General features: G+C 43.0%; 1 protein-coding gene and 1 long non-coding RNA gene across 4 annotated transcripts; both read right to left on the bottom strand.

Annotated features, from left to right (window-relative positions):
• Positions 1–2702: 2702 nt before the first annotated feature.
• Positions 2703–7108, bottom strand: LOC119335558. Of its 2 annotated transcripts, XR_005161911.1 has the most exons (4): positions 6730–7108; positions 5682–5884; positions 3502–5581; positions 2703–3057 (listed from the first exon to the last, which is right to left on the bottom strand). It is a non-coding gene; the product is annotated as an uncharacterized LOC119335558 (long non-coding RNA). The 2 variants fall into 2 exon arrangements; XR_005161910.1 differs by lacking the exon at positions 3502–5581.
• Positions 7109–7349: 241 nt separating this feature from the next.
• On the bottom strand, positions 7350–9944 carry LOC119336947 (FAM10 family protein At4g22670-like). Of its 2 annotated transcripts, XR_005162929.1 has the most exons (5): positions 9747–9943; positions 8925–9011; positions 8751–8831; positions 8511–8575; positions 7350–7604 (listed from the first exon to the last, which is right to left on the bottom strand). XR_005162929.1 is itself a non-coding variant. In XM_037609038.1 (4 exons), exons 2-4 carry the CDS (start codon positions 8941–8943, stop codon positions 8427–8429), a joined length of 249 nt encoding a protein of 82 aa, XP_037464935.1. In that variant the 5' UTR covers positions 8944–9011; positions 9747–9944; the 3' UTR covers positions 7350–8426. The 2 variants fall into 2 exon arrangements, 1 of the variants encoding a protein (XP_037464935.1); XM_037609038.1 differs by having other exon boundaries at positions 7350–8575; positions 9747–9944.
• Between the last annotated feature and the right edge of the window lie 665 nt (positions 9945–10609).

Here is a 10609-nt window from a genome sequence, read left to right as displayed (position 1 = left end):
ACTCCTTCTTCCCACATCCCTAAAACTCTAACTGATCTGGAGGACCGCTGCACGATGGGAAGATCATCTCCAAGCTCTGCCTCTGTTCCAGGGTAGTGCCTGTGGTGCCCAGAGGGACGCCTCAACCCGCTGCAACTGTCTACCCTCAGCCTGCATCACGCCTGCATCAAGAAGACACGACACTTCGCATCGACTACACCTATGGCTGCTTCCATTGCTGGTAAGATCATAATGTACCTATCTATTCATTATGTTTTAGGTGATCTAATTGTTCTTAGGCTTCAGATCCAATCACGTCAATCCTAATGGATCATTCCTAACAATGGTATCTTGAACTAATTAATCCTAGATTAGACCCCTAAAGATGATCTGTTTAAGGTGTTGATCTTGGTTATGTGCTAATGACCAAAGTATTAAGTCTACCGATTCATGATTAAGGTTAAGTTGTCCTCCATTAAAGTGAATGTTTAATGTCTAGGGTTAAGAGGTTTCAGTTAAGGTCTATATTTCTACTAGATCAGTGCTAGTTAGAGATCTATGATCATTAACATGCTCTGTTAGTTTAACTATGCCACGTTTCCACGTCTAGTTTTTTGTTAGTAGTTAGCACTGATTAAATCCCATTAACCAATTAGAAGGAGTGGAATCTATGATTAAGTAAAACGCCCTTTCCCTCAATTTCGACCGTAATCCAAACCCTAGAACATCTATCCCCAATTATTTTAAAACCCTACAAAACCAAATCCCCAAATCAGAACCAAAATGCATGAAGTTTAAGAAAAGAAGAGGATTTGGGGTTCACCTTATAACCCCCGCCTTTAGAGTTCGCTCGACCGCCGTCGTGGATGCATTGTTGGGAATCGTTGCATGGAAAACAAAAACAAAATTATACGCACACGCAATGATCTATCCATGGAGATGCATAGCAACAAGGGGGAGAGTGTGTCTACGTACCCTCGTAGACCGTAAGTGAAAGCGTTTCACAACGCGGTTAATGTAGTCAAACTTCTTCGCGCTTCAACCAATCAAGTATCAAATGCACGACACCTCCGCATTATGCACACGTTCAGCTCGGTGACGTCCTTCGCCTTCTTGATCCAGCAAGACGTCGAGGTAGTAGATGAGTTTCGTCAGCACGACGGCGTGGTGACGGTGATGGTGAAGTGATCTCCGCAGGGCTTCGCCTAAGCACTATAAAAATATGACCGGGGTGTAAACGGTGGAGGGGGGCGCCGCACACGGCTAACAATTGATCTGGGGTTGTGCTAGGCGCGCCCCTCCCACATATATATATAGGTGGGAGGAGAAGGGGAGAGACCAGGGCGCGCCCTAGGGCTGGCCGTCGGCCCCCTAGGGGCCCTGCCTTGCCCTGCGCCTCCCTCCTGCCATGTTCCCCCAAGGGGGAAGGAAAGAGGGGGGAGAGGGAAGGAAGTGGGAATCCTAATCCACTCTTTCCTTTCCCTTCTCCCCTTTCCTTCTCCTCCTTAGGCCGGCACATATGGGAGGCGCACCAGCCCCTTGTGGCTGGTGTGTTTCCCCTCTTGGCCCATAAGGCCCATATCTTTTGTCGGGGGTGCCCGGAACCCCTCCCGGTGACTCTATAAGTATCCGGTACCCCCCGAAACACTTCCGGTGTCCGAATACCATCGTCCTGTATATCAATCTTTACCTCTCAACCATTTTGAGACTCCTCGTCAAGTCCGTGATCTCGTCTGGGACTCGGAATAACATTCGGTCACCAAATCACATAACTCATATAATGCTATATCGTCATCGAACATTTAGCGTCACTACAAGAAATATGTCAACTTGCGACCATCACTATTTGTCGCTGAATGGTCATTGTTTTCCATTTGCGACCTTTTTGTGACCAAAAATACATGGTCAAAAGCTGACCGTCTTTAATGAAAATTAACGACCATCTTTGTGATAAGGTCGTTGAAAGCAACGACCAAAACAAAAGGTCACTGATCCTACGACCTTCTATTTTGGTCGCTAGCTGTTTGCCCAGGCCACGTTGGATCCGACGTGGCTAGCTGACGTGGAAAAATTGCGACCAAATGAAAAGGTCGTTAATAATTATCAGCCCGGTCCAATTCGGTGTCTATATTGGTCGAGCCCATTAATTCAACCTTTTTAATTATCATTTTTGTTGTCATTCTGGTCGGCTATATGGGCCTGACCCAATATTTCAGCCTTTTTGTTTTTGGGCTGAGGTCTTTCTGGCTCAACGGTTTAGTTTTTTTTAGATGGGTCCGGTACTCAAATGGGTCCCTATTGTTAGGTTCTAATATGTGGGAGCGACTACAATAGAAAACGGGTGTACGGTGAAAGAATAGAAAAACGAACCATGGCCATCGGATCGAAGATGATTGGTACAGATTGAGTGGGAGGGTTGTAAGTGTACATTTCTTCAAACCCCCCTACTAGTATTTACATATGGAAGGTAACTTTTGCAATAACCACCCCAAATTTCTGATATATCAAACATTCTGTCCCTCATAAATAAGACAATTTCTCAAATCTGTACCGGGTCCAGAAAATATTGCATATGTACTGTATGAAATTTGATATATATATATATATATATATATATATATATATATATATATATATATATATATATATATATATATATTTGATTTCATTAGTAGCTTCTGCTACATTCAGAATCATGCAAGAAATCCAAGCATGTCCGTCACTAAAATGTATGAGAACATCACAAATTTTTGAGACATGAGAAAATTAATCCATCCACTTTAAACCATAACTACGCATACATTTTAAATTGCACTATCCCAGACAGAACAGAACATAACAGAGACGACACACATACATATAAAGTGTTACATAACATGAGAGGACCATTTTTGGTACATCACAGACAACACAGAGTATGCAGGACTAAAGTAAGCACCGCTGTCTGCTGAACAAGCTTGCCATCAGAATTTGCATCAAGTTTGCTCTGTTTGGTACACAACAGAAAAGCTACAGCCTTTTGCCTCCAGTACTAGTGCCTCTTGCTTATCGATCTTCTTGTGCTGGGAGAAGTCAGACCTAACAAACGAGATTCAGTTAGCACAGGTCCATGCAAGTGTCATGCGTTCGTACTTAATTTTTTTAATCATCGTTATCTAATGAAATGAATATGCATCAACAATACCATTTGATTGTTTGCTGCAGAAACCACATGGAAGGAAAATTAGAGACAAATTCATTGCAAAACGCAACCTAAATGCGTCTATGCTGGACAGAGAAAGCCACTGGACAGTTTAATCACTCACGAGCAGTCATAAGTTCGAGAAGAACAATATTACCTATAACAAGTGAACCACAAAATGGTTATTTTTCTTTTGAAAAGATGAAGATTCTTCAGTTGCGCAATTTGTTTCACATGATGATATGCTCTCACATAACTTTCATCTACCTCTGTTGATGGAGGCAAGTGACAAATGCAATGCTTATTTAGTGGGTATAACAAGCTGTGACCGGCATTGGTACCTCTTGAGAGAAGGCTTGTTTCCTTTTTGGTGTACTCGCATCATGAATGAGAAGCATTGGGGAATTTATTTCTGCAAATGAGGTAGCTCTGTTTTCGAGTCGAGCGACTAGTCGCGACTAGTCGTCGACTAGTCGACGAGTCGCAAGAGCAGGAGCGCCTCGGGCTGGCGACTCGACTCCTCGCATGAGTCGAGTGACTCGAGCGACTAGTCTCGACTAGTCACGACTAGTCGCCATAAGTGAGTCGAACGACTCAGTTATTTTGGGCCCCCAACAGTTTTTTGGCCCATCAGCCCATCCCAGCACTAGAAATATATAGATCGATCCATCCCCCCTCACCCTGACCTAACCCTTTCCCTGGCGGCTGCCTTCACTCCTTCCATGTGCTCCTCCCCTTCCTCCTTTGGTTGTTGCTGCTGCTGTGCTCCTCCACTCCTCCCCTGGTTGATGCTGCTGTTGTTGTGCTCCTCTGCTCCTCCCCTGGTTAATGCTGCTGCTCTTGTGCTCCTCCACTCCTCCCCCGGTAAGTACTGTTTCTGCTAGTTAGCTTAGGGCTTGATTTGGTGAGAAAAACAACTAAGTGGAGTTATCTTTCCTTCTATCATAGATTCACAGCAAGCACCATGTCCTCCCAGCCAGAGATATCCCAAGTTGTTCGATCAGCTCAAGCTGCAGAAGAAGCTGATGAGCACTATGACCCATTCAAAGATCCTAAGAGGAGGCCAACAAAGAGCAAGGATCCAGCATGGAAATATGCATTCTGGCCAGATCTTAACAAGAGATTGTTGCTGCAATGTAATTTGTGCGGCAAGCAAATTACCTCTGGACCTTGTAGGATGAAGAAACACCTTGCTGGGGGGTTTACAATTGTGAGTATGTGCACTAATTAGGATGAAGAAACACCTCTGGACCACGTAAGTATAAATTTTATGGCAGCTTGTGTCTTCTTGTTCAGCTCAGTTACTCCACTAATTGCTGGTTATTGTGGCCTTCTCTTTAATGTGGGACTTCTTGGTTTTGTAGTTCTTTGGTGGAATGCTTATGGTGGCCTTGCTTTTGACCTCCAAACTCTTGCAAAGCGAATCATTAGTCTATGTTGTTCAGCATCTGGCTGCGAGCGCAATTGGAGTGTATTTGCTCATGTAAGTAGCAGCAGCATCTGGCTGGTTTGATAGGCTAATTGCAGCAGCTTCTCACATATTTGTGTGCTTGCAGATCCACACCAAAGGGAGAAACCGTCTAGAGTACAAGAGATTGAACAAGCTATCATATGTCTCGTACAACCGGAAAATGGAAGCTAGGTTTCAGAATCTGCGTGAGCAAGGCTCTAAAGCAAAGAAATCTAGTCCACTTGTCCTAGAAGAATTTGAATGGGATAATGAATGGGTTGATATCAATACTGAAATGGTACATGAAGATCAAGCTCAAGTCATGGACGGTGAAACACCACTACTGTGGTCTCAGGTTGATGAAGCCATGGGTGCATCAACTTCTCTAGCAGGCCGCAACTATCCTAGGAGAGCTCGTGGTGATCCTAGCGAGCCTATTGCACGACCCATAGGCCCTTATATCACCTACACTCGGAACAACGCAAGAACAAGGCTGGTTGTGCATGATGAAGAGTTGAGGGCTGAATTAGAAGCGGCAGAATATGACAAAGACATGGAGAGCAGTGATGAAGACGATGCTGAATCACCAGATGATGAAGACACTGATTTTCAGCTTCAAGACATGGAGCTTGAGGCTTGATTGCTTGAAGATTTGAAGTGTTGAACTTATTTCCTTGCATTTTAATCTGCCATTCATGTTTTGGTGTTGAAGACTTGAAGTGTTGAACTTATTTCCTTGCATTTGAATCTGGTTGCATTTACTTAATGTACCTAATGCCCTACTACCTAGTACCTACTGCTTAACTCATATCGACTCGTCGCCATGTCGACTCGTCGACCGTGAGTCTAGACTAGTCACGACTAGTCTAGAGTCGCTCCCCCCGAGCGACCCGTCGACTCGTCGACTCGAAAACATTGTGAGGTAGCATCACTGAAATCTTGATTTTGGACACTATTGGCCGATTCCACAACTGCAAACAGATATTCAGCAAAAAAACATCAAAGAAGGGATTAACGAAAAAATTAGGTAATGACACGATATTACTGCTTTTTTAGACTGTGCCTTCTCACCTGACAGTGTTGGTACATAGTTTGGGATTACTGGAACGGTGGGCTCTCCTAAAGGCGACGTCCCTCCACTTCCTTCCATTTTCAGTTCGAGATGCAGCAACAAAACAGCGGAGGACGAACGTAGTACTAGTCGACGAGCTTTGATCTATCCATCATATGCAGAGCAGAAATTGCATTTCACTCCAAATCCAAATATCTGACTTCTTAATCACCTCAAAACATAAAAATCTCTGTAAGCTTCCAAGATACTGTTACTCACGATTAAAATATATACCTTCACAAAATGTTCATATGATTGCCATTCATATCATTTCCAAAGATCCAGAATTTTTTAATCTTATCATAGAGGATACAACATATGCTCCAAGCACTATTTTAAAGCAAGAGCACTTTCAGATATATATGTCAAAATATCATGTCCTCCTAAATAAAGTTGATATGCTACAGAATTGTGCTTGAAGTTTGCAGTAAGAGTTGAACCAAAATGATTTCTAAATAATATTATGTACTGCGAGTACTCTTTACGCCGAAGAAGTTTGAAGTACTAATAATATGTATGTCGTAGATGACATGTCGAAGCACAAGTATTCGGTACTTTCAGACTTTCACATTGTCCAAGTTAGTGTAAAATTTGGCACTTTCAGGCTGTCCAAGCACAAGTCTGAAAGTTTGAATTTTGGTACAAGCACAAGTAATTTTAGATTGTCATCTTTGCGAATGTTATCTTTCAGACTGTTGGTCTGAAAGTATGAAGTTTGGTACAAGCAGAAGTACTTCCAGACCGTCAAAGCACAAGTCTGAAAGTATGAAATTTTACTCCATAGATTACTTACAGACTGAACTCCAAGCACAAGTCTCGTTACAGAATACTTCGCACTTTCAGTCTGAACTCCAAGCACAATTCCCTTTACAGTGTAAAATTTTGTCCATAGTATTATGTTCTTGTTTGCGAGGAGTAGATGGCATGCACAGTTTGCAGTAAAAGTTGAACAACAGTGATTTCCTAAATAAATGCTACAGAATCAAGTATGAAAATTAGTGTATCAACCTTTCAGACAAGCATACATGAAGACTGGAGATTTCTTCTACGACGTTCCCAGATGGTGGAGTTAGATGCGGGGGTGCAGGCGACGTGTGGAGAATGGGCTCATTGGGGTAGGAGAAAGAATGGAATGAGAGTTTTCTATGGAGGTCGCAGCAGAGGACCTTGGAGAACTTGCCCGCACAAGGTCTCAGCTTCGGACAGAGGAGGTCCGCCGGGGCAGCCAGAACGCCGGCAACAAGACGGTCGTGGATGGATCTGGACCTCCACCGGGCGCAATCGCCCAGCTAGACACCGGATCTGGCCCGCTGCCACCGTCGCCAAGCTGGAGCTGGCGGCTACGCGTTGGGGATTGGGGTTCGCGTTGCTGTGTTCTTAGGAAGAAGAGAAGGCCCAACCACGTTACTGCAAAACGAGTAGAAGCAAGGGAGTTTTCTGCAAAGAACCAAGTACCTATGCGCTCAGATCCGTCCACTAGAATCTGGACCGTTCATCCAGGATCAGAAGGCCCAGACTTGTTTTTTCTATTTTTGCACCTGTGGACCTTTTTCTATTGTAGTCGCTCCCCTAATATGTGGGTCCATGTTTTCAATTGACCAGTAAATAAATAACCAATATTCAAATCAGAACAGATAGAAATCACACATAATACTTCAAATAATAGCCAAAATAAGTCTGTTACATCATATAACTTGGATACAATGGTAATCACAGCCACAAGCTCTACAAGTGTAGTAACTAGACTAGATACTTTCTCCTCCTCGAGTGGTCCATGACATTGCAACGCACCATGGTGCCCTTTGAAAGCTTCAAGTGGCCCGATTTGAGGAACACACCAGGCTTCAGGGTCTTCTCCATAGTGCCGGTCGGAAAAGGATTACCTGCCAAAAGCCAAATTTATATAGCAGAAGCTTGAATTTATCATTTCTATACTTCTACATTATAATTCCTAATATAGACCTGTTTGCTACATACTGTACACAGCAATAGGAGCAAGATTCTAATAAATTCATTACAGGCTTGCCAATAAAAATGACAAGTTACCTACACACCAGGGAACATAAACTTGAGAGGTTGAGATCAAGGCCTAACAACTACTTCATATGCATAAAAAACAAGGCCATATGGACCAATGCATCATAATTACCAGTTTTAAACACTAAAGGACCAGAAAGTATGTGTTGATTCAAATTTTAAAACTCAATCATTCATCATTAAGAGTAGAAATTTAATCTTACTAAACATAAGGGCATGTACAACATGAGAGCACACTACAGCCAGAACGTACACACAAAGATCCTGGAATTTTATGCACAACATCAGCAGATTAGCTATATGAATAGAATCAAATAACCCATAACTAACAATACCAGAATGGTTGTAGATACAACTGAGCACAGAAAATAATTCAATAAGATGGTAGTGGTTTAATATCCTCGGATATGTAGGTAAAGCAACATGTTTGAGTCATTGATAGGGATGCAAAATCAAAATAGGGCAACCTGGTGCATATAGCTCCCGCTTGCGCAGGGTCCAGGGAAGGGTCCGACCACTTTGGGTCTATAGTACGCAGCCTTTCCCTACATTTCTGTAAGAGGCTGTTTCCAGGACTTGAACCCATGACCTCATGGTCACAAGGCAGCAGCTTTACCACTGCGCCAAGGCTCCCCTTCGATGCAAAATCAAAATAGAACATACAAAATCTAGAATAAAGAACCGCCACCCCTCATTAGCATCTCAGAATCAAGATAGAATGTCAAGGGACAGAAGGGGAAAATAATCATCACTTCTAGAGCAGCGTTCACATCACGGATGGCAGCAACAAGCTTCTTCATTTTCACAAACACAGATGCTGCACAAAACACAAGGATTCCACAACCCAGTCAGGTGCTGCTAGTCACATGGGTAGTAAGTAAATGTAATTCATACATGAATGCTTGCTGATAGTGGATTCAACTGACACAAGGAATGTTTCTGTACAGCAACAAGAGGAAAGAATGCATAAGCGGCAGTCGCATCATTTATACCTCTGGTACCATACATGATTGTCGAGGTTGGATTCAGCAGTATAGCCTTGGTGAGATGCTCAACGGCCTCTTCCAGTTTCCCTGCCAAGTAGTAACACCTTCAGATTAGAAAACAAAGGAACAGAGAGCTGATGCAAGCTAGCACAGGGGTAGAAAACAATGCAAAGGCACTACCTTCTGACATTGCTTCCATTGCGTGGCCCTTTGCTTCCTGGGAGGCGTCACGGCTCTCCTCGGTCACCTCAAGGAAGAGTGTCCCATCTACCAAGCAAGGTTGTCACAATTCAGTTCACTCCAATCAAGTGATGTGTTAAGAGCAGAGAGGGACTGCTGTATTGAACAAGTAATTGCTGGAGCAAGCTGGTAACTGGATTATGAAGAACCAGACTAGAACAATGCAGTGAAGCTTGACAAATCATAGAAGGAAATAGAACATCCTTGATAATAATAGAGCTAGACTAGAACAGGGCAATGAAATGTGATAAATTACAGAAGAAAACAACAAAGTCCTAGGTTGTAAAGTAACAACAATCTAGAGCAAGGTATCATGATTATAGGAACAACTATCCTAGAACACTAACAAGGCAATGAGCTTGACGAATTATTGAAGATGGAAAAAGGAACGTCCTTGGTTGTAAGGTGATAATAAAAGAGCTAGACTAGAACAGGGCAGTGGAGGGTGAAAAATTATAGAAGAAAGCAGCAAAATCCTGGGCTATAAGGTAGCAGTGTAGGCATCTATGGCAAGGTAGCAAGATTGTGCCAAAAGAAGTTGGCACATTCCCTGCATCTTGTCAGTCCCTGTGATCCCACCCACCACGGGGGCAAGAATAGGAGCACTAACTAGTGTGGAGCTGGCCAACTATGCGAACGAATCATACTAGTTCATAGAAATTAGGCCACAACAGATCATTGATGGTAAATTACAGAAGAAAAAAAGAACATCTACTGTGGTGGTGAGGCATTAAATGAGGCAGGCAGAGCAGAGCAGGGGACCTTGTGTGGTGTGTCATCATGGTCGGGTTGGACGACACCCTCCTTGTCGAGCTCGAGGTCGGACTCGAGTATGTCCTTGTCGAGCTCGTTGGGCTCAGGGGTGGGGTCGCACATGTCCTGGTCATCCTACTCATCATCGTCATCGTCGCTGCTGTCCATGAGGTCGCCTGCGCTTCCAAATCCAACACAGTAAAATTAACCAAAAAACACATGGTCCTACATACTATAAAATTAACCAAAAATGAACTAATACACGGATAGTTCAGGACAATGGATACAAGCGGGCGAATCATCATAACTGACTAGAAACAAAACATTGTTTAGTCGCTTGGCGCTAAAGCGATAGATGTTAAACACTAACTTTCAGCAATAGTAACAACCAACAGGTACTAACCAACGGGTAAAAAGAGTGATAGTAACGACCAGCAGGCACTAACGAACAGCTAGCCTCAAGGTGTTCTAGAATCATATCATTGTAGTGTAACGGATCATTATATCACTCACAGATATAAAGGTTTATAAACTAGGCGATCCAGTATCGACTAAAATTGAACAATACTTCTCACCACCATATATTTAACTATTATGCATGTTGATCACTGAATCCCTCCACAGTAACACAACATTCCATATTGAAACTCATAATCCATGAGTATCAATAGGATTCACTCTCTTGTGTGCAGGTTTGCATGTCAACAATAACCAATATTCATAACAACACCCACGTCTATTCCACATCACAACGCAATACCACACACCGACATTTGTACTTAGTTGTAAGTGTCAAAACTCCAAGATTTTATGGGGTTGCTTTTAGTGGATAAGTTAATTTGAGACTGACACATCCAGCTAATGTAAGTGTG

Source organism: Triticum dicoccoides, chromosome 7B (assembly GCF_002162155.2).
Source record: "Triticum dicoccoides isolate Atlit2015 ecotype Zavitan chromosome 7B, WEW_v2.0, whole genome shotgun sequence".
NCBI classification, from domain to species: domain Eukaryota; kingdom Viridiplantae; phylum Streptophyta; class Magnoliopsida; order Poales; family Poaceae; genus Triticum; species Triticum dicoccoides.
This window is presented reverse-complemented; position numbering and strand designations above follow the sequence as displayed.